Source organism: Scyliorhinus canicula, chromosome 5, assembly GCF_902713615.1.
Source record: "Scyliorhinus canicula chromosome 5, sScyCan1.1, whole genome shotgun sequence".
In the NCBI taxonomy this organism is placed as follows: Eukaryota; Metazoa; Chordata; class Chondrichthyes; order Carcharhiniformes; family Scyliorhinidae; genus Scyliorhinus; species Scyliorhinus canicula.
The window spans coordinates 28,647,778-28,671,409 of record NC_052150.1 but is presented as its reverse complement, the minus strand read 5'-3'; the positions used below and the strand labels follow the sequence as shown (position 1 = coordinate 28,671,409).

General features: G+C 50.8%; 1 protein-coding gene across 1 annotated transcript in view; it reads right to left on the bottom strand.

Moving 5' to 3' along the window:
- LOC119965877 (NFX1-type zinc finger-containing protein 1-like) overlaps positions 1-22,648 on the bottom strand; it is a 70,011-nt gene extending 47,363 nt beyond the window's left edge. Inside the window, exons 1-3 of the mRNA XM_038796826.1 lie at positions 22,551-22,648; positions 3,416-3,507; positions 647-934 (exon numbers count right to left, since the gene is read on the bottom strand). Coding sequence (XP_038652754.1) covers positions 647-934; positions 3,416-3,497 — 370 coding nt within the window. The 5' untranslated portion in view covers positions 3,498-3,507; positions 22,551-22,648. The remainder of the gene's footprint in view (positions 1-646; positions 935-3,415; positions 3,508-22,550) is intronic.
- Between the last annotated feature and the right edge of the window lie 984 nt (positions 22,649-23,632).

Sequence of the window (23,632 nt, the reverse complement as noted above, 5' to 3'; positions counted from 1 at the left end):
TCGACAACCCTGCGTGGCAGCTGCAGACCGTGTCCAGCACCGTACACTCGGCCGTGATCTGTGCCGCCATCTGGGGGGGGCTTCCGTGAGGGCTGGGTGGACTGGTGAGGGGTGGCTTGTGGGGTCAAGGATGGCAGGTCGGTTTTGCACACGGCATGTTGTATGGCGTGACTGCTGCAGGTCATCGCCTTGCGCATGCGCGGCCAGGGACCTGGCCATTCTCAGCGCCTGAGCCTGGAGTTTCACCAAGCTCCGCTGCTAGCCCCTCACCGGTCCAGGAATCAGTGAGGTAGCGGTGCCGATTTTGGCATCGTAAAACGCCCAGGAATTCTCCATGTAATCCAGCACTCAGCCGCCGAAATGGAGAATCCATCCTGGTGTATCTGGTTACTACCCCATTGCTATTTATGGGAACTCACTCAGTAAATTAGTGGCAAGGTTTCCCTTCCTTACAACAATGACTGTACTTCAAGGAGACCTAACAAAGTGAAAGCCTCTTTATTTCTCCATTCAAGGTTTTGGAAGTAGGCTTCCGAACTGCTTTTGACTTTCAATCTTAGAAATATGTTTGACAGTGTCAATGGAACTAAAGTGGTTCTTTCAAAATAAATTAATAACTCTGTTATGAAGTCTGGAACTTGCTCACCTCTTGGGTTTCCTTGAACCCTTACTTCAGATGTTTCATTATCGCCACTTGCTGGATGGGAGTGACTTACAAAGGGCCTGGGCCTTTGAACAGGCTGTTTCCCACCTCTGGTTGCAGGGCGCCCAGAAGACGTGTGTGTGGAGCTGGGGTGGCTTTCAACTTGTTTAAATACAGAAAGACTCTTGTCATTCCCATGTCCTCGCTCTTTTGAATGCTGTCGGTTTGGCCGTTTGCTGCTTGAACAACTTGGTTGTCCCGGCTGGTTGATGGGTTGCTGTTTTGCTTTGACTTTGGGACAGAGTGCAACAATGGTTTTAATACATTACATTTGACAGTCACGTGATTAAATGCTGACTATTTTCCTTCCCTAACCTCAACTGCCTCAAGATTGGGGAGCGATGGAAGGGGACAGCGCAAGGCAACTCTGAGGTTGTTCTCGACTTTGGAATGGAGGTATTTCATTTTACACTTATTCTGATTGAAGTCGCTGGAAATAAAAATCAGGAGAGGTGTAAAGAGGGCTCTCATTCCAAAGCATTTGTCCAGAGAGCGAGTGTGAATGGAAGAATAATGAACAGCTCTATTCAAAAGCAGAACCATGAGAAACAAGATTCAGAATGGCACGTGGCAAAACAAAAAAAAATAATCAAAATGGGGGAACGGAGTTCATGATCTGAAATTGTTGAACTCAATGTTGAGACTAGAAAGCTGTAATATGCTGAACTGGAAGATGAGGTGCTGTTCCTCAAGTTTGTGTTGGGCTTCATTGGAACACTGCAGCATGCTCGAAGACATCAGTGTGAGAGCAACGGCCATTCACATTCACTCTGGACAGATGCTTTTATTCTTTGCACAACCAGTACTAATCCCTATGCCTTTAATTCCATGACATCTTTATCAGTTAATCTCCCCTACCCTCTATGCTATCCCTCACCTTTACTTTTGTTCTTCGAGGAACAGACTTTTTTCTTGATGCTGCCAGCTTTTTCCCTCTCAGTTGCTGACATCCTGTTTGGTCTGGTGAAGAAAGGTGAGCTGAAGAGTGCGCTGGACTGGTGTTTAAATATCGTGGCAGGACCTGTCAGTCGACCGGGGAAGAGGGGGTGGGGGGTGGCAGACAAATCAGTTGCCGGATCGCCAGGAGAGTCTGCGGGCAACTCGCTTGTGCATGATTAGTGGGGTTCCAAATCCTGAATCTGGTGCGGGATTCTGCTGTTCCGGCCAGCTGGAAAAACACCGATGGAAATCGGCTGCATTTAGGCTCAAAAACAGGGGATTTCCCCCCAGTGTTTCTCTTTTTGACGCTTTATTGTTTTTGATCAGTTGACGCAAACAAAAAGAGGAGATGTCGCAGAGCGGCAATAAAAGCTGTACACATTTGCGGGTTGCAATATGTGACAAGATTTGGATTGGTAAGTAAATAGTTACTAATAGAGACCATGTTTGAGGAACTGCTCGTCGCGCCGGGGTCTTGAGAAAAGGGAAAAACTCTGTACAGACTGTATAGTTGATTGATGAGAAGTATGCTTCCTAGGGTGTTTATTTGCTGTAACCTATTTTGATACATGTGGCTTGGCCAGCGACCGAGGCCCTTTCTTTCACACTGGCCTCTGTAGCCCTACACCATGTTGCGTCGGAGCCAGCGCGGAGAAGGAAGCCACTGCGCATGAGCTCGTTGGCGCCGGTGCCACTGCGCATGCACGGACCCCACGGCGTCCAGTTGACGCTGGGATCAGCGGCTGGAGCGACGAGGGTCGCTCCAGTGCCGTGCTGGTCCCCTGTAGGGGCCAGAATTGCTGATCCTGAGGCCATGTTGGCGTTGTCGGGAAACGGAGTCAACACTTAGCCTCAGGATCAGAGAATCCCGCCCATTGTATCCAAGTCAGTAACCAAAATAAAGTCTGGAGCTGAATATTGTCAAGTAAAGTAGGTATCAAGTGTAACTGATACATTTGGCTACAGTGCAACTATATGCTGTTTGTTTGACTACACAAAACAGTCTTTAGTCACATTGAAAAAGGCAGGAATGCTTATCTGTTGTCTGAAAAGTAACTAAACTCTGACTCATCTAATATTAACTCAAATACAAACTGAAATACAATTAAACTTTGCACCTTTAGAAAGGAGTCAACCATGCCACCACAGCAGAGTGCTATTGGTAAAAGTAATGCCACCATACTTCTAGATGACCATAGTCTGCGTTCCCTTTTGAGGGGGGGGGGGGGGCAAATTGAGAGAGAGAGCCTACTGATTTAACCTGAGGGCAAGGTTGAGAAGGCAAGGCCTTCATGAATAACCTCAGCCGGCACGGAAATTGAACTCACGCTGCTAGCCTTTCCTTGCATCGCAAACCAGCTGTCTAACCAAGTGAGCTAAACTGGCCCCTGGCTCAGAATGATATGTTGAGCATAATATAACTGTCCCCTCATAACAGAGGAGAGTTCAACTTACAGTTGAGCAAACGGCACAGGAGACCAACCTATAATATATTGTTAAAAATTGGTGGAATCAAAAGGTTGCTTCATGGTCTACAGGTGCAATAATTACCTTCAGCAATTTTGTTGCTGACCTCTTGCAAACTGAGTTCCAAAAAACATTGCCACAAAAGCGTTGCCAATTTAGTTTTAAGATGAATGCTAAAATGCACTTCAAAACTATATATGATGCATTTTAGGCTTTCCTTAAACTGTTTTATGGTTTAAATTCATACTACAATACCAATATCAAGCACATTCCAATATAGTCACAATTTAATGTAAATAAACTCACTGAACATCTCGGCTGACTTGTTTCGGACAAAACCCGGCTGTTTGGCCAGCATTAAACGCAGTCGCTCTTCCTGAGATCCCATTTGGCTGTCTCTGTAAAGGATATAAACAATTAATTTTCATTCAACAACAGCAACTTGCATTCAACTAGTGCCTTTAACATAAGCCAAACATCCCAATGCGCGTCATAGCGATGCTTCACTTGTTTATAAACTGTTAAATCTCTAACTTTTTCTTTCAGTTGCCGCCTCCGGGTTGGCAGGACAAGTTGTTGTCAGACGGGAGGTGGTGGCGTAGTGGTATTGTCGCCAGACTAATAAACCAGAGACCCAGGATCATGATCTGGGAACTCGGGTTCAAATCCCGCCACGGCATGTGATGGAATTTCAACTCAATAAAACAAGGTCGGGAATTAAAATTCTAATGATGATCATGTAAACATGGTTTAAAGCCCACCTGGTACACTAATGTCCTTCAGGGAAGGAAATCTGCCGCCCTTATCCGGTCTGGCCTAGATGTGACTAAAGACCCACAACAATGTGGTTGACTCTTAAATGCTCTCTGAAATGGCCTAGCAAGCCACCCACTTTCAACTACTACAAAAACACAAAAAAAGGAATGAAAAGGACGGACCATCCAGCATTGAACCAGGCACCGGAAACGACAACGGCAAATCCAGCCCTGTCGACCCTGTAAAGTCCTCCTTACTAACATCCGGGGACTTGTGCCAAAGTTGGAAGAGTTCGCTCACAGACTAATTAAGCAACAGCCTGACATAGTCACAAATATAGAATCATAACTTATAGACAATGGCCCAGACACCATTATCACTATTCCTGGGTATGTCCTGTCTCATCAGCAGGCCAGACCCAGCAGAGGTGGCAGCACAACTCAGTTCCTGACCTCATTGCAGCCTTGGTTCAAACATGGACAAAAGAGCTGAACGCCAGAGGAGAGGCGAGAGTGACTGCCCTTGACATCAAGACAGCATTTGACTGAGTGTGGTATCAAGGAGCCCTAGCTAAACTGGAGTTAATGGTAATCACGGGGAAAACTCTCCACTTGTTGGAGTCATACCTGGCACAAAGGAAGATTGTTGTGGTGATGGGAGGTCAATCATCTCAACTCCAGGATATCACTGCAAGAGATCCTCATTGTTGTGTCCTCAGCCCATCCATCCTGAGCTGCTTCATCAATGATTTTCCTTTCATCAGAAGTGGGGATGTCCGCAGATGACTGCACAATGTTCAGCACCATTCACGACTCCTCAGATAATGAAGCAGTCCATGGCCAAATGCAGCAAGACCTGGTCAATATCCAGGCTTGAGCTGACAAGCAACACGTTACATTTGCACCACACAAGTGCCAGGTAATGACCATCTTCTACAAATGAGGATCTAACCACCGCCCCTTGGCATTCAATGCCATTACCATTGCTGAATCCCCCACAGTCAACATCCTGGGGGTTACCATTGATCAGAAACTGAACTGGATGAGCCATATTAATACTGTGACTACCAGGGCAGGTAAAAGGCTAGGAGTCCACCTCCTGACCCCCAAAGTCTTTCCATCATCTACAAGTCAGGACTGTAATGGAATACTCTCCACTTCCCTGAGTGAGTACAGCGCCAACAACACTCAAGAAGAGCAACACCGTCCAGGACAAAGCAGACCGCTTGATTGCTCCCCTTCCACAAACCTCCAACCCTCCACCATCGACAAACAGTTGCAGTCATGTGCACCATCTACAAGATGCACTGCAGTAACTCACCTCTCGGACTGCAGCAGGGCAAGAAGGCAACTCACTACCAGCTTCTGAGGAGCAACTAGGGATGGGCAATAAATGCTGGCCTAACCAGTGACACCCACATCTCGTAAATTAATGTTAAAAAAAATAGGGGAGGGGAGGGTGTCGGTATCCACAGGGAATTAATGGAGAGGGAGGGTGCTGCGGTGGAGGAAGTTAAACGTAACTTGGAGGAGTAGCTGGGAGAGGAGGTGCGTGCCGGGACATGGGAAGAGACCTTCTGGAGGGTGAACGTTTCCTCGTCGAGAGGTTGAGCCTCATCCAGTTTAAGGTGGTGCATAGGACCAACAATACAGTGGTGAGGATGAGCCAGTTGTTTGCAGGGTGGAGGATAGGTGCGGCCGGTGTGCGTGGGGGCCTGCGGATCACATCCACATGTTTTGGGCATGTCCAAACCTGAGGGGGTTCTGGCAGGGATTCTTGAATATTATGACCTTGATTCTGGGTGTGGGCCCGAGTCCTGAGGTGGCGATATTTGGTGTGTCGAAAGACCCAGGATTCCAGGTGGCGAGAGAGGCCGATGTCTTTGTCTTTACCTCCCTGATAGCCCGTAGACGGATTTTGTTGCATTGGCGGGACTCGCAGCCGCCGAAGGCGGGGATGTGGGTAAGTGACCGGGCAGTATTCCTGCAGTTGGAGAAGGTCAAGTTCACTTTGCGTTGGGGTGTTGGTGTCAGGGAGGTTGGGGATTTGTGTTTTCCTGCTCGTGCTGATGCTTTGGTCTTCTGGATATTTTTGTGTATATATGTAAAAAGCCTTGAATAAAAAAATTTCTTAAAAAACAACTGTTTCTTTCTCCTCCTAATGCGTCTCACGTGTCAAGTGTTTCCGGCATTTTCTCATATTTCAGGCTTCCAGAATCTGCAGTATTCACATTATAGAATTGTTCAAAGTGGCAGCTGTTTGATGTAACCTCGCTGGTACTGCGTTGCAACTTTATCATCTACCCATTTAAATTGTTGGTCTTGTTCTACAGAGGGCAGCCTTAAGGGAAAACAAGATGTTGTCCTAGTTCACGCTCAGCAAAATATAAAATGAAAAGGGAATTAATGATAGCAAAATTCAGTGGGGTTTATTTTATCTATGGGTGAAGATATAAAACAAGTGATATCGGCTAAGCCTCAACAACATTGCAGTGAGAGAGTACCAAATACCCTGGGCTGGATTCTCTGCTCCCCGACACCAAAATCGCGTTCGGTGATGGGGCGGAGAATCCGTGTCGACGCCAATATCGGGGCAGCGCCGGTTTCTACTGCCCCCTGAAAAATGGCGCACTCTAGGAGTACGCCGCGCCACATATCCACGGCCTCAGGTCATTGCCTGAGGCCCACCCCGCAATGCTCTATTCCCAACTGAGTTTCTGATGGCGTGGGACATGTGTGGTCTCACCTGTATTGATAGCGTGGTGGTTGTGGACTGAAACCAGCGCCGCCACAGTCATGGGAGGGCCAATCCGCGGGCGGGGGGGGGCTTCAATCGGGGCTGGGGGCACTGTGGGTGGGCGGTCCAGGGCGCGTGAGTAGCCAAAGGGGGGGGCACTACTTTTGCGGTCCAGGTCCACGGGTGAGTCTGCCATGAAGCACGGTGCAGCCACTGCAGGCCGGCGCCGTGCGCACGCAGCTGCACCGGCCATGGAGCGGGAAATGCTCAGGGCCGTATTGGCAGCTAGCGCTGCGTGCTCTTCGCTGCCTACCTGCTAGCCCCCAGCAAAACGGGGAAATTGGTGGCCATTTTGCGCCAGGTTCCTGGCGTAAAACACCACCATTTTCACGTCGGCGTGTGGACTTAGTCTCCCAAACGGAGAATCCAGCCCCCTGTGTGTGAAGAAGTGCTTCCTGACACAATCCAGAAGACAGTCTTGTTCTAATTTTAATATTCTGCCCTCTTTCTCAGGACTTGCCACCAGAGGGAACAATTTCAATCTACTCTATGAACACGTTTTATTATTTTACATACCTCAATTTTCTAAATTCAGATGATACAGGACTAATATATGCAATCTGGCCTTATAACATGCCTACCCAAAGTTTTTCATGTAATTTGCTTTCAACAATTTTAATTGGATGTCAACTGCTCTCAATTGCAACCACTTTGCCAACATTTTATGTCAATTGTTGTCCCTCCCCCCCCCCCAACACCTTCCCCTTGTTTTCCCCAAACCTCTTCTTTGCTTCCTCCCCAAACCTTCCATTCAACCTTCCCCTTTTTCGCTTGCCTCAACCCCTTCCCCATTACTTCTACCCCTTCCCCCATACCTCTCCACCCCTTCTCCCTCTCCCCTTTCCCCACCCCTCGTCTGGGGCCCAGCCTGGGAGTGTGGTGAGGCAAGGTCAGGGCCCAGCCAGAGAGCAAGAGGTGAATTCAGTGAAGCCCCAGGGCCTAAAGGCTGGAGGGAGGGAGTGAGAAGATTGAAGAGAGTGGAGAGTTTGGACTGGAGAGGGAGGGGTAAAGAGTGTGGAGGCCAGCATGAGCAGGGTGGAAGGAGTGTGGAGGCCGGTTGGGGCAATGGGGCGGAGGGGAAGAGAGTTTAGAGGCCAGCAGGAACAGAATGTAAATGCCGATGGGAGTGTGGGAGAAAGTGTGGGGGAAAGAGTATGTAGGCTGAAGGAGAGGGGTGAGGGATTAGTTTGGGGAGTGTGTTTAGACACGGAAACTTGGGGAATGGATGGGTGGAAAGTCTTGACCCCAAGACTAAAATTAATTAAGAACTGATGGGGAGCAAGAAGTGCTGTCAAGGATGTACTGTAAATTGGTACAATATTTTGGACAAATAAGTAGTTTCCTTGTATTTTTCAAAGCACGTCCTGGGGATAGCTTTGAGCGTTGAATTTCATATCAAATTCATTCCAAATTAAAATCATTTATGTTAAATCATGTCAGCTCCTTATGCACAGCGGACACCTTCCCCTATTTTGTCCCTCGACTGCACCTTGCAACCCATGGGGCGGCAGCCCAGGAAAGGATGGCACCTCTCTCGTTACAAAGTCTCGGAAATATTACTTTTTAATACTGGCCCAGACTCCACAGTTGTATTGACACCAAAACTGTCAGAGTTTGCCATCATTACTTTGTAAATCTGACAGCAACACTTGTCCCCAAAGGAGCAAAGCTGACAGCTGTGTGGGTGTGTGGAAACTGTCAATCACAGACTAGTAAGGGAAATGAGTAAATCTTGTAGCTCAAGGATCTGAGGGGTATAAAAACAACTGATTGATTTCAGTTGAAGGAATTGACACGTGCTGCTTCCTGTGCTTGAGTCAGCAGATGTGTATCAAAGTGAGTGTTACAACAGTTATTGTTTTCACTGCCTCTGTCTGACTGCTCTTTAGCTTCCAGCCAGGGTGTCTCTTTCCTGGGGGGTTCCTGAAACGTGTCTCTTTTCTGGGGGTCTCTGTATTTAGGGGTCTTGGGGGGGGGGGGGGAACCAGATCTTGCATTGTTCGTGAGAGGGCAGGGAGGGTGGTCCTCGGATGGATTCCCTTAAGAAGTTACCCACTTGGCCCACCCTAAGTTCCACCACATCAGGACCACGCTTGTCCATGCTGATAGTAATTCCCGCTCACGTGATTCCAGGCCCAGAGGACTGGAGAATCATGTGGGCCTGGATAATATGGTGCCCAGCTTGCTAAGTGGCATGCGGGCAAGAACCTCGATCCTAATGTGAGTGGGGTTCCGGAACATCGGAAATGGGCACCAATCCCATTTTCTCCCCGACACTGGATTCTCCAGCCTCACCGGAAACTCCACTACCAGCGGCGCCAGGTGGAGAATTTCACTCATTGGGTAAGGTGATGTAGTGAATGGGAGGAGCGAGAGGTTGAAGCAGTCAGGTGTTGAGTTTCAGTTTTAAAGTTCAGTTTAGGTTGGGGATGTAAACAGACAAGCAGTGTTTTGGCCAAACTGCTTTAAGAGGATCTACGCTAGGGTTCTCTCGGAGATGGCAGCCGTTCGTCAACTTTCTCTGGGAAAATTAAAATGTCAGCAGCAGCAGCAATCCGTTGGGGGGGGGGGGGGGGGGGGGGGCTGGTGAGTGCTTCATTGGGATGGTGTGTGAAGACTGGGTCGTGTGGGGTAATGTCTATTGAATTGTTATTGTATATTCTCTTTTTGCACTATGTTAACGTTCACTCTAGTTTGTTTTGTTATTATGGTTACTACTGTTTTATTATGAAAAATTCTACAAAACCTTAATAAAAATACTTTAAAAGAAAGTTTTTTGCCAAATGCTGGGAAGTTAAACAATATTGTGACGCAGACAAGAATCTGCAAACTGATTCCTGAAGGAATTTTCTCTCTTACTCCAATGATTCTTTTAAAATGAACTCTATTTGTACAGCTGGTACCCCTGTGTTTTGCTAACTGTATTTAAATGTGGATTTTTACCTGAGATGGGCTTTGCTTGAGTGGAGATAAAGATAGGAGTTAGATTGTTAAGTATTGTTTACTGGGCAATTGTAAGCTATTTTCTTGCATGATGTTAAAGTTATTTTAATTCTGTGTTAATAATAAAGTTTGTTTCAATATACCAAATCCCTATTGGTGCGTGGAATCACTCTTGAAGCAAAGTATCCTTTCCTCACAGTCTTGCAAATCAAAAATAATTGCGGTTTCTGTCCGGTATCCTAGCAACTGTTGGGGTCTGGACCAGGATCGGAATAAGTCGTTCATATGCAATGTTTTCATCAAGCAGAGTAAGTAGTCAATCACACTGAAGTATTCCCACAGACAGCAAATCAGAAATTTAAAATGACTAAATCCCTGCACTTTTACTTTAGCAAAATACATTTTATGGAATACATATGGGATTGAGGTAGAAGAAAAAATCATAACAAACAACTTAAAACAATTATTTTAAAATATTGTTAAACAAAGTATTGTTTATTATAATTGAAAAAGTTGGGGACTTCCGGTTGCGGCTATGCAGAGCTAAGTTGCACGTTCGGCAGCTCCCGCTAGGAACAGACTTTTGGGCTCTTTTCTGGGCCCCCAACGGCATTTTTTCGACATTTCCCGGTGTGGGAAGGAGACTGCAACATTCCCCCAACATTGTACGGCTTGGACCAGGAGCGGGGCAACTAAAAAGGTGGTGGTGAAGCCAAAGAAAGTGCGAGGGAAGAAAAGCAAGATGGCGGCAGGCTGAAACCAGGCAGCGTGGATGCAGTGGGCGCAGGAGCAGCAGGAGGCTCTCCAGTGCTGCTTTAGGGAGCTTAAAGCGGACCTGCTGGAGCCGTTAAAGGCTTCTATTGATAAGCTGCTGGAGACCCAGGTGGCCCAGGGGGTGGCGATCTGTGAGGTCCGGCAAAAGATCTCAGATAACGAGGATGAGATCTTGGGCCTAGCGGTAAAGGTGGAGGTGCACGAGGCGCTCCACAAGAAATGGCAGGAATGGTTCGAGGAGATGGAGAATCGAGCGAGGCGGAAGAATTTGCGGATCCTGGGCTTATTCCTGCGCTTGGGATGGACGGGGGAGGCGGAGAGCCTGCTGGTGGGTAATGGAGGGTGTTGGGTGGGGGGGGGGAGGGGGAAGGGAAGTCCCACAATGGGAGGAGTCGAAGGAGAGGCGGGAGTGACCGGGGTCAGCAGGAGTCAGCTGACTTGCGGGAGTGCAATGGGGGGAGCAACGCAGCTAGGAGGGTCCTAGCTGGGGTGGGGGAATCGGATTGCTGCTGGTATGGTCAAGGGGAAGCTGGAGCGAGTAGAGGGGGTTGGGACGGGGGTCTGCCGCCGTGGGGAGCGGACCGGGCGTGGCTGGCCGAGGAGGGGTTATGACTAGTCGGCGGGAGAGGGGGGGTGGGCAGCCCCCTGATCTAGCTGATAACCTGGAACGTAAGGGGACTGAATGGGCCGATTAAACGGGCCCGGGTGTTCGCCCACCTGAAGGGGCTGGAGGTGGATGTGGTAATGCTCCAGGAGACACACCTGAAGGTGGCGGACCAGGTAAGATTGAGGAAGGGGTGGGTAGGCCAGGTGTTCCATTCAGGGCTGGATGCCAAAAATCAGGGGGTGGCGATCTTGGTGGGAAAGAGGGTGTCATTCGAGGCGTCGAGCATTGTGACAGACGCTGGCGGACGGTACGTAATGGTGAGTGGTAAGCTGCAAGGGGAGAGGGTGGTGCTGGTCAACGTTTACGCCCAAAACTGGGACGATGCGGGTTTTATGTGGCATATGCTGGGTCGGTTCCCGGACTTGGAAGTGGGGGGCCTAATAATGGGGGGGGATTTTAACACGGTGTTGGATCCGGCACTGGATCGCTCCAGGTCTAGGATGGGTAGGAGGCCAGCAGCGGCTAAAGTGCTGAGGGGGTTCATGGACCAGATGGGAGGGGTGGACCCTTAGAGATTTGCAAGGCCGGGGGCTAGGGAATTTTCATTCTTCTTTCGCGTTCATAAGGCCTATTCCCGGACCGACTTCTTTGTCATGAGTAGGGCGCTGATTGCGAGAGTGGAGGATACCGAGTACTCAGCTATAGCCATTTCGGATCACTACCCGCATTGGGTAGACTTAGAGCTGGGGAGGAGAGGGATCAGCGCCCGTTGTGGCGCTTGGAGGTGGGGCTGTTGGCGGATGAGGAGGTGATTGAGTGGGTCCGAGAAAGCATAGAACGATACCTGGAGGCCAACGATAACGGGGACGTTCTAGTGGGGATAGTCTGGGAGGCGCTGAAGGCGGTGGTTAGGGGAGAGTTGATCTCCATTAGGGCCCACAAGGAGAAGAGAGAACAGAGGGAGAGGGAGAGGCTGGTGGGGGAGATGGTGAGGGTAGACAGGAGATACTCGGAGGTGCCGGAGGAGGGACTGTTGAGGGAGTGGCGCAGCCTCTAGGCCGAATTCGACCTGTTGACCACCAGGAAGGCGGAGGCGCAGTGGAGGAAGGCCCAGGGGGCAATTTATGAATACGGGGAAAAGGCAAGCTGGATGCTGGCGCATCAGCTTCGGAAGCGGGATGCAGCTAGGGAGATCGGGGAAGTTAAGGATAGGGGAGGGAGTGTGGTGCGGAGTGGGGTTGGTATCAATGGGGTCTTCAGGGACTTTTATGAGGAACTGTATCAGTCCAAGCCCCCACTGGAGGAGGGAGGGATGGGCCGCTTTCTGGACCAACTGAGGTTCCCGAAGATGGTGGAGGGACTGGTGGTGGGATTAGGGGTCCCGCTTGTGCTGGAGGAGCTGGTCAAAGGGATAGGGAGCATCCATGCGGGAAAGGCACTGGGGCCGGACGGTTTCCTGGTCGAGTTTTACAAAAAATATGTGTACCTGTTGGGCTGGTTAGGACCTTCAATGAGTCAGGGGGGGTGGGGGGGGGGGTGGTTTGCCCCCGACGATCTCCCGGGCACTGATCTCCTTGATCTTGAAGTGGGACAAAGATCCCCTGCAGTGTGGGTCTTCTAGGCCGATCTCGCTGTTAAATGTAGATGCCAAGGTGCTGGCAAAGATCTTAGCCATGAGAATTGAGGATTGTGTACCGCAGGTCATCCATGAGGATCAGACGGGGTTCGTAAAGGGGAGGCAATTGAACGCGAATGCGCATAGGCTCCTGAACGTTATTATGATGCTGGCGTGGGAGGGAGAGGCTGAGATAGTGACGGCGATGGACGCTGAGAAGGCCTTCGATAGGGTAGAGTGGGGGTACTTGTGGGAGGTGCTGAAGAGGTTCGGGTTTGGGGAGGGGCTCGTCAGGTGGGTTAGGCTGTTGTACGAGACCCCGATGATGAGTGTGGCCACAAACAAGAGGAGGTCTGAGTACTTTCGGCTGCATCGAGGGACGAGGCAGGGGTGCTCCTTGTCCCCCCTGCTCTTTGCAATGGCGATTGAACCCCTGGCTATGGCACGGAGGGAGTCGAGGAAATGGAGGGTGCTGGTGCGGGGTGGGGAGGAGCATAAGGTGTCACTCTATGCGGACGACTTGCTGCTATATGTGGCGGACCCGGTGGGGGGATGCCGGAGGTAATGAGGATCCTCAGGGAGTTTGGGGTTTTCTCTTGGTACAAGCGCAACATGGGGAAGAGCGAGTTGTTCGTGGTTCACCCAGGGGACCAGGAGAGGGGGACTGGCAAGCTCCCACTAAAAAGGGCGGAGAGGAGCTTCTGATACTTGGGGGTTCAGGTGGCCAGAAGCTGGGGGGCCCTGCATAGTCTTAATTTCATGAGGTTAGTGGAGCAGATGGAGGAGGAGTTTAAGAGGTGGGATGCATTGCCGCTGTCCCTGGCGGGTAGGGTGCAGTCAGTCAAGATGACGGTGCTCCCAAGGTTTATGTTCCTGTTCCAGTGCCTCCCCATTCTTATCCCGAAGGCCTTCTTTAGGAGGGTCAACAGGAGCATTACGGGGTGTGTGGGGGCACCAGGGACTCCGAGAGTGAGAAGGGTTTTCCTGGAGCGGAGCAGGGATTGGGGGGGGGGGGTTGGCGCTGCCCAACCTCTGTGGGTACTACTGGGCCGCTAATGCGGCGATGGTGCGCAAGTGGGTGATGGAGGGGGAGGGGGCGGCATGGAAGAGGCTGAAGACGGCGTCTTGTGGGGGTACGGGTCTGGAGGCGCTGGCAACGGCACCACTGCCGCTCCCTCCAACAAGGTATACCACGAGCCCGGTGGTGGCGGCTACCCTCAAAATTTGGGGGAAATGGAGGCGGCACAGGGGGGGGAAGTGGGGGCCTCGGTGTGGACCCCGATACGGGGGAACCACCGGTTTGTCCCGGGGAGAATGGATGGAGGGTTTGCGGGGTGGCACAGGGCAGTGATAAGGCGGCTGGGGGACATGTTTGTGGATGGGACGTTCGCGAGCCTGGGCGAGCTGAAGGAGAAGTACGGGCTCCCCCCGGGAAACACTTTTAGGTATCTACAGGTAAGGGCGTTTGTCAGGCGGCAAGTGATGGAATTCCCGCTGCTGCCGCCACGCACAGTACAGGATAGGGTGCTCTCGGGGGTATGGGTCGGAGAGGGGAAGATTTCGGCAACATACCAGGTGATGCAGGAGGAGGCCTCGGTGGAGGAGCTGAAAGGTAAGTGGGAGGAGGAGTTAGGGGAGGAGATCGAGGAGGGGACGTGGGCAGAGGCCCTCAGGAGGGTGAACTCTCCCTCTTCGTGTGCGAGGCTCAGCTTCATACAGTTTAAGGTGCTGCACAGGGCACACATGACCGGGACCAGGATGAGTCGGTTTTTTGGGGGTGAGGACAGGTGTGTTAGGTGCTCAGGGAGCCCAGCAAATCATACCCATATGTTCTGGGCATGCCCAGTGCTGGAGGAATTTTGGAAGGGAGTAGCGAGGACGGTGTCGAGGGTGGTAGAATCCAGGGTCAAACCGGGCTGGGAGTTCGCAATATTTGGGGTTGCAGAGGAGCCAGGAGTGTAGGAGGTGAAAGAGGCCGGTGTTCTGGCCTTTGCGTTCCTGGTAGCCCGGTGGAGGATTCTTCTTCAGTGGAAGGATGCAAAGTCCCCAAGTGTGGAGGCCTGGATCAACGACATGGCGGGGTTTATTAAATTGGAAACGGTGAAATTAGCTTTGAGGGGGTCGGTGCAAGGGTTTTTTAGGCGATGGCAACCGTTTCTAGACTTCCTGGCAGAACGGTAGACAATGGTCAGTAGCAGCAGCAACCCGGGGGGTTGAGGGGGTGTACATACTTGCTATGTTTGCTTTGTGTTTTGACGGGTGTTAATTTATTATTTATGTACAGCGGGGAGGGGGTTACTGGGGTGTTTTGTTTTGTATTTAATTCTATGGGGTTCTTTTTCCATTTTGTTGTTGATATTTTGTGAAAAGTTTAATAAAAATTATTTTTTTTTAAAAATAATTGGAAAAAGTTGATATTCAAATCGGATTACTCTTTCAGGCCCAGTGAGTCTGTTTAACAGTAATTATAAACCATGTGTTTTTAGTGCACTATTAAAACGTTATGTCTCATTTAACAGGGTTTAACTTTTCAAGAGTTTTACAGCAGCACCAAAAGTCTAAGAATGGAAATTTTTGCCAGTTCAGTAAAATCTAATTACTCGCATTCTGAGGAACATAGCAGTGTGCCATCTGGAGAAGCGCCAACAGCAATCCGAATTATTGGGCCAGATCTTCCCCTCTCCAATCGTCAGCAACCAGGTATACAACCGAAGAAGCACATCAGGATCAAAGTCCTTTTTTGTTCCAGCACTTTGTTTATATTTCAAAATGTTATGTCTTGTTGAACGGGTTGCAAGTGAGTTTTAGTGGTGCAAATGGTGTGGTGACTCATTGGCAGCATTGCACTTGAGAAATCAGTGCCAAGGTTCAATGTCATTACCACTGTCAAACCAACAGAAACTTCTAGTATCGGCACATGAAGTTTCTGTCAGTGCTTCCCTGCTCCTCCAGAGAAATATGCCATTACTTTGCAACTCACGTTGAAATCCAGGCCAAAGAATTTAAAATATAATTTGTCTTAAACTTCTGACTATGGAAAGGGACTAGAAAATTACGGTACCCTTCATTTATTTTAACCAAAGTTTTATCCAAATATCTCGTGGTAACACCTTCAGCAAAAGGTCCACGTAGTTCTTTGTAATAACAACACACAAAATGCTGGATAAACTCAGCAGGTCTGACGGCATCTGTGGAGAGAGAAACAGAGTTAGCATTGAGCCAATAAGAGTCATATGGACTCAAAACGTTAACTGTTTCTCTCAGCACACATGCTGTCAGACCTGCTGAGTTTATCCAGCATTTTCAGTTTGTATTTTAGATTTCCAGCAACTGCAGTAGTTTGCTTTTATTTGAGTGTGTCGTGTTGAGAAGCGGACACCTCTCAGTTCCCCATATTGAACTCCCGTGGATAAAGGAATAGTGAAATATCTTGCCAAATCTGCAGATGGCACTAAATTAGAAGGATTACAAATGGCACAGTTGGCAGCAGGAAGCGGGCAAAACCTGTGACACACGGGAGTTCAATATGGGGAACTGAGAGGTTGTCCGCTTCTTGAATTAGAGAAAGACAAATTGAGAGAGATTAGACAGTGTGGAGAGATTAGAAGCTATGGAGAAAACACGGACGGCATGGTGACACAGTGGTTAGCATTGCTGCCTCACTGCACCAGGGACCTGGGTTCGATTCGAGCCTTGGGAAACTGAGTGTGGAGTTTGCCTGTTCTTCCCGCGTCTGCGTGGGTTTCATCCAGTTGCTCCAGTTTCCTCCCACAGTCCAAAGATGTGTAGGTTAGGTGGATTGACCGTGTTAAAATTGCCCCTTAGTGTCCAGGGGTGTGCATGTTAGGTTACGGGGGTTATAGGGATGGGGTGAGGGAAGAGTGGACCTAGGCAGGGTGCTCTTTGGAGAGTCGGCACAGACTCGATGGGTCGAATAGCCTCCTTCTGCACTGTAGGGATTCTTATAATAAAAAAATATTTTTATTCTCCTTTTTCACATTTTCATCCAAATTTACACCCACCAACAATCAACGGTAACAAATACAATGTCAATCCCCTGGCCAACAATTCCACCCTCCCACCAACCCCCATACAACCCTCAACATTTTAAACAAAGATCAAATAAAAGGAATCAGGAATCCACCATCCACCCATAGTCACCAACAACATACACAGTCCAACCCTCCCAACACCCTCGAAACGTTCAATGTCATCCAATTCTTGAAAGTGCATAATAAACAAAGCCCATGAATTGTAGAACCCTTCCATCCTTCCCCTCAACCCAAACTTCACCTTCTCGAGTGTTATAAACTCCAGCAGATCCCCCCCGCCACGGAGGGCACAGGGTGGAGAAACTAACCTCCACCCCAACAGGATCCGCCTTCAGGCGATCAGCGAGGCGAAGGCTAGAACATCTGCCTCCGCACCCGCTTCCAACCCCGGCTGAACTGAGACCCCGAATATGGCCTCCAGAGGACCTGGCTCAAGCTTTACATGTACCACCTTCGAAACTACCCCAAACACCTCCCTCCAATACCCCTTCAGCTTTGGACAGGACCAAAACATATGAACGTGGTTTGTGCCCCCCCCACTGAGTATCTGCAATACTTTATGTACTAGTAAGTAAAGTCGCCATAGTCCCAGATGACCATAGGCTGCTCTCCTCTTTGAGGGGGAGAGCTGACTGGTGGTGATTTAACCTGAGGATCACCACACCTCAGGCAAGGGGCAAGGCTGAGAAGACGAGGCCTTCATAAGTTTGTAAGATTATAGGAGCAGAATTGGGCCATTTGGTCCAGAGTCTGCTCTGCAATTTGATCATGGCAGATCTCCTCCTGGCCTAAACTCCACCGTCCTGCCTGTCCCCCATAACCCTTCAACCCATTACCAATTAAAGATTTGTCGAACGCCTCCTTAAATTTACTCATTGTAAATTACTCATGAATAACCTCAGCTGGTACGGGAAGGTACTAATTATTAGGCCTATTTGCATATTAAGCATTTGAGGAAATGGGACTTACGGTGGCGGCAATGCGGAGCTAAGCCGCACATTCGGCAGCTCCTGCTAATAACGGACTTTGGGGCTCTTTTCAGGGCCCCCAGCGGAACTTGGTCGACGAATCCCGACGTGGGAAGGGGTCTGGAGTAGATCCCTAAGGTCCTATGGTCCGGACGAGGAGTGGGGTAAGACGAAAAACAGTGGAAGCGCCCCTGGAAAAGCGGGGGAAGAGAAACAAAATGGCAGCCGGCGGAGCCCTCGAGGAGCTGAGGCAGTGGGCGCAGGAGCAGCAGGAGACTCTGCTGTACTGCTTCCAGGAGCTTAAGGTGGAGCTGCTGGAGTCACTGAAGGCTACCACCAGAGACCTGATGGAGACTCAGACAGCCCAGGGGGCCGCGATCCGGGAGCTGCAGCAGCAGCAGGCCTCCGAAAGGGAGGATGAGGCCGTGGCCGTCGCGGGGAAGGTGGAGATGCACGAGGCGCTCCATAAAAGGTGGCAGGAGCGGTTCGAGGAGCTGGACAACTGGTCGAGGTGGAGGAATTTGAAGATCCTGGGCCTCACGGAAGGGCTGGAGGGGTCAGACCTGGCGGCCTATGTGGTCGTTATGCTGAACTCGTTGATGGGAGCTAGGTCCTTCCAGGGGCCCCTGGAGTTGGAGGGGGCCCACAGAATTCTGGCTAGGAGGCTCAAGCAGAACGAGCCGCCACGGGCGGTGTTGGTGCGGTTTCACCGGTTCGTTGATCGTGAGTGCGTGCTCCGGTGGGCCAAGAAGGAGCGGAGCAGCAAGTGGGAGAACACGGAGGTGCGGATCTTCCAGGACTGGAGTGCGGAGGTGGCTAAGCCGGGTTCAAAAGGCAGTGCTCCACAGACGGAGCGTGAAGTTTGGCATGTTGCCGCCGGCGCGTCTGTGGGTCACCTACAAGGACCGGCACCATTAATTTGAGTCCCCGGAGGAGGCGTGGGCCTTTGTGCAGGCCGAGAAACTGGACTCAAACTGAGGGTCCAAGATGGGGAATTTTGTATGATAATGTAATTGTGTTTGATTTTTGCTCTGGAAGGGGGGGTTCTCTGTTTAATGCAAGATGTGGGTTGGCTTTAGGGTGGGTGGGGCGATGTTGTTATGTCTTTTTGTATGGGTCTGGTGGACGGGTTCGGGCAGGGAGGTAAACTGGGAGTGCGGGGAGCTGGTGGTGGGGACTGGCAATGGGAGTTGCCCTAGAGGAGGCGAGGAGGCAGGGCGAAAGCGCGGGCGTTTCTCTGGTTTCCCGCGCTGTGAGATGATGGGAGCGGAGTCGGGGCTGAGAAACGCGGGCCGTTGCTGGCTGTTATTTTCCCGCGCAAGAGCGGGGGGGGGGGGGGAGGTTGGGCCTGCTGATGGGCACGAAGGAGGAGGAGTAGTCCCACGTGGGGAGGAGTCGGAGGTATGGTGGGAGTCGCCGGGGTCAGCTGGCTCACGGGAGGGCTATGAAGGGAGGGGCGCGGCTAGGAGGGGTCCTAGCCTGGTGGGGGTTGCCGGGTTTCTGCTGAAATGGCCAGGAAGGAGCTGGAGAGGATGCAGAGGGTGCTGGAGGGGGGGGGGGGGGGGGGGGGGGGGGGGGGGGGGGGGGGGGGGGAGAAAGAGTTTCCGCCGTGGGGAACTGGCCGAGCAGGGGACGCTGGCCAGTGGTGGGCAGGGGATGAGTTATGGCTAATCGGCAGGGGAGGGGGGCAGGGAGCCATGCTCCAAGAGACACACCCGAAAGTGGCAGAACAGGTTCGGCTGAGGAAGAGATGGATGGGCCAAGTATTTCATTCAGGGCTGGATGAGAAGAATCGGGGGGTGGCGATCCTGGGGGAAAGAGGGTGTCGTTTGAGGCGTTAAATGTGGTGGCTGACAGCGGCGGGAGGTATGTGGTGGTGAGTGGTAAGCTGCAGGGGGAGCGGGTGGAGGGGATTGGTAGGCTCCCATTGAAGCAGGCAGGGAAGAGCTTCAGGTACCTAGGGGTCCAGGTGGCTGGGAGCTGGGGGGCCCTGCACAAGCTCAACCTCACAAGGTTGGTGGAGCAGATGGAGGAGGAGTTTAAGAGGTGTGATATGTTACCGCTGTCACTGGCGGGGAGGGTGCAGTCCATTAAGATGACGGTGCTCCCGAGGTTTTTGTTCCTGTTCCAGTGCCTCCCCATCCTTATCCCGAAGGCCTTTTTTAGGAGGGTCAACAGGAGTATTACGGGATTTGTGTGGGCGCATGGGACTCCGAGGGTGAGAAGGGTGTTCTTGGAACGGTGCTGGGATGGGGGGGCTGGCGCTGCCCAACCTATGTGGGTACTATTGGGCTGCCAACGCAGCGATGGTAAGCAAGTGCGTAATGGACGGGGAAGGGGCAGCATGGAAGAGGATGGAGGTGGCGTCCTGTGTGGGCACGAGCCTGGAGGCGCTGGTAACGGTGCCGTTGCCGCTCTCTCCAACGAGGTATACCACGAGCCCGGTGGTGGCGGCTACCCTCAAAATGTGGGGGCAATGGAGACGGCATAGGGGAGAAGTGGGAGGCTTGATGGAGGCCCCGCTACAGAGGAACCATCGGTTTGTTCCAGGGAGCATTGATGGCGGATTTCTGGGCTGGCACAGGGTAGGGGTTAGGAGGTTGAGGGACCAGTTTGTGGAGGGGAGGTTCGCGAGCTTGGGGGAGTTAGAGGGGATGTTTGGGCTCCCCCCGGGGAACATGTTTCGGTACATGCAGGTTAGGGCATTTGCCAGGCGGCAGGTGGAGGGGTTCCCCTTGTTGCCCCCACGTGGGGTATGGAACAGGGTGCTCTCGGGGGTGTGGGTTGGAGGAGGGAGGATTTTGGACATATACCGGGTAATGCAGGAGGTTTAAGGGGTGTAGACGAGGCCTCGGTGGAGGAACTGAAGGATAAATGGGAAGAGGAGCTGGGTGAGGAGATTGAGGAGGGGACGTGGGCGGATGCCCTGGAGAGAGTGAATTCCTCTTCCTGTGCGAGGCTTAGCCTCATACAGTTCAAGGTGCTGCATAGGGCCCATATGACTGGGACGAGGATGAGTAGGTTTTTCGGGGGCGAAGAGAGATGTGCTAGGTGCTCGGGGAGCCCAGCGAACCACGCCCATATGTTTTGGGCGTGCCCAGCGCTGCGGGAGTTTTGGAAGTGGGTAGCAGGGACAGTGTCGAGGGTGGTGGGATCCAGGGTCAAGCCAGGATGGGGACTCGCAATTTTTGGGGTTGCAGTGGAGCTGGGAGTGCAGGAGGCGAAAGAGGCCGGTGTCCTGGCCTTTGCGTCCCTAGTAGCCCGGCGGAGGATTCTTCTTCAGTGGAAGGATGCGAGGCCCCCAAGCGTGGAGGCTTGGATCAATGATATGGCGAGGTTCATTAAATTGAAGAAGGTGAAATTTGCCGAAGGGATCAGCGCAGGGGTGCTTTAGGCGGTGGCAGCCTTTCCTGGACGTCCTGGCTGAACGGTAGGGAAATAGGCCGACAGCAGCAGCAACTGGGGGGGGGGGGTTGGTTCGGTGGGAGGGAGAACTGTGTACATGGGTTTGTTGGATGTGGCAGGTGTTATCTCTTTCCTTTTTGTTGTTTGCTTCTTTTTTTGTTTGTTTTTGTAGTTGGGTGGGTGTTGTTCTTGGGTTTTTACCATGGTTGTTTTGTTTATATTATGTGAAAATCTTAATAAAAATTATATTTTTTAAAAAGCATTTGAGGAAATGGCTTGCTGTTTATATCAGCCCAGTTAGTCACTGAGCATTGTAAATTTTAAATGTTTCACACATCACAAACAGTTTTAAAAAAAACAATATTCAGTGGCCTTTTCCGTTCCTTACCGATGCTTACAGCTTAACTTCGGGGATCTTAAGAAAGAAAATGTTTCCCACATGGCAAAGAGTTAGAAGTGTAACAAGAGATTCAACCTTCAACATCCCTGAATTTTTACCATTGGACTGGGGCAGTCTCAACCCCGCCTCAGCTCCCTTCTTTTACCACATTCTGCTAGGTTTCAATCACATGACTTGCCTGAATGCTCTTGCCATCAGTTGGCAAACACATCTACCCATGTGATGCACTGCCTGCCCGCGTCATTCGGAAAGAAAAACATGCATCACCCAACTAGATGATGTCTGTCAGCAAACAGCCTACCCCACCCCCAATTTGTTTTTGTATCTGGCAAAGATAGATGTTCAAAGAAAATGGAACCAAAAAAATCATTTTTTTCCAATGGCCTGGTGATTTTGTTTTCTCTCCACAGTGGCACCTAGCAGTGTCCAAGAGATTAACCATCTGGAGACTCAGGCCAATCCTGGGAGAGTTAGCAACCCCACACCCATTAAAACCCGACACCTTTTGGTGGTCTAACCTCATGGCTCCTTCAGCCTAACGTGCCGTTTCAGTTCTTAATGATGCCTGTGCCAAGTGCCTTGGGATGTTTTATTAACCTTAAAGGCGCTAGGCAAATGCACGTTGTTGTTGAAGTCTGATAGGAGGCACCCAAGAAAGACTTAACACCCAACTCGGTAAGGAGTTCATGCTCCACAGTATCTGATATATCTATCATATTACACATATAGATGTACACTTTATATATTATGTATACATTTCAGATTATTTCGTACATTAAAAATAAACAAGTGACATCAATCGCAAGCCCGGTGTGGCAGTCTTTAGGGACCTGACACTGGAAATCATTATTTTCCATTATCTTTTCGGCTGCTGCCCTTTACCGGTGCTGTTTGTTTTCGGGGGGGGGGGGGGGGGGTTTTGAGAAAAATAATCTAATTCACCACATCCACAAGCAACCCCACCCCTACCCCCGACACACACACACTTTAAACAGACGCAGGTCAACTTAAAGCAAAAGTTGGACATCAGGGTGCAAATCAAGAAAGAATACGAGAGTGGAGGAACATTTTTAAGAGAAAGCACGGCACAGTCAGCAAATATTTGCAGCGTTGATGAATTGTCACCTGGACCCGCGCTCGGACCCCTCCGGCTTCCCGCAGTTGTCTCGCCAGCAGCGTCAAAGGAGAGAAGTGACTGAGCTTTCCCTCAGCCTCAGCCCCGTCAATGCCGGCTGCCGATCAGTTTCGTTTCTCAATATTTCTACACAAGTGTTCACGCCCACTTTCCCAGCCAGAAGCCAACGGCAATTGCGCCGCTCTTGGCTTTGGAAGAAATCGAAACTGAAACCACACGTGTTTCTGTGTTGGGGGGGGGGGGGGGGGGGGAGTTATGCTGCAAGAGGTGTGCCAGAGGTTATTACTGAAGGCCGCAGCGCCTTTTCAACCTCGCCTGAGGTGTGGTGGTCCTCAGGTTAAATCACCACCAGTCAGCTTCCCCCCCCTCCCCTCCTCAAAGTGGAAAGCACAGTAAGAAATCTTACAACACCAGGTTAAAGTCTAACACGTTTCTTTCAAACACGAGCTTTCCGAGCACTGCTCCTTCCTCAGGTGAATGGAGAGGGATGTTCCAGAAACATTTATATAGACAAAGTCAGAGATGCCAGACAATGCTTGGAATGCGAGCATTCCAGCAGTCAAGGGCATTCAGTCTCTGATCTCCGGGTAAGCGTTCTCCAAGGTGCCCTTCAGGACACGCGACAACGCAAAATTGACGAGCAAAAACTTATAGCTAAGTTCCGCATGCATGAGTGCGGCCTCAACCGGGATCTTGGATTCATGTCGCATTACATTCACCCCCCACCATCTGGCCTGGACTTGCAAAATCCTACCAACTGTCCTGCCTTGAGACAACCACACCTCTTTAACCTGGAATTACCCCCATCTCTGGATCTGTAATGATTTGATTACCCGCAAGGCTCGCATTCCAAGCATTGTCTGGCATCTCTGACTCTGTCTATATAAATGTTTCTGGAACATATGGCCGCAAATGAAGGCTTGCCAGCCGATTCGCCGGGACTGCGCTCGCCAGCCTCGCCCCCCCCCGCCCGCTAACAACGGAGAGCAGCAGTTAAACCGCACTTGCACAGCCAACCCGACTCGGCTTGCAGCCATGACGCCGAGACAACCAGCCTCATGATTCGCGGATG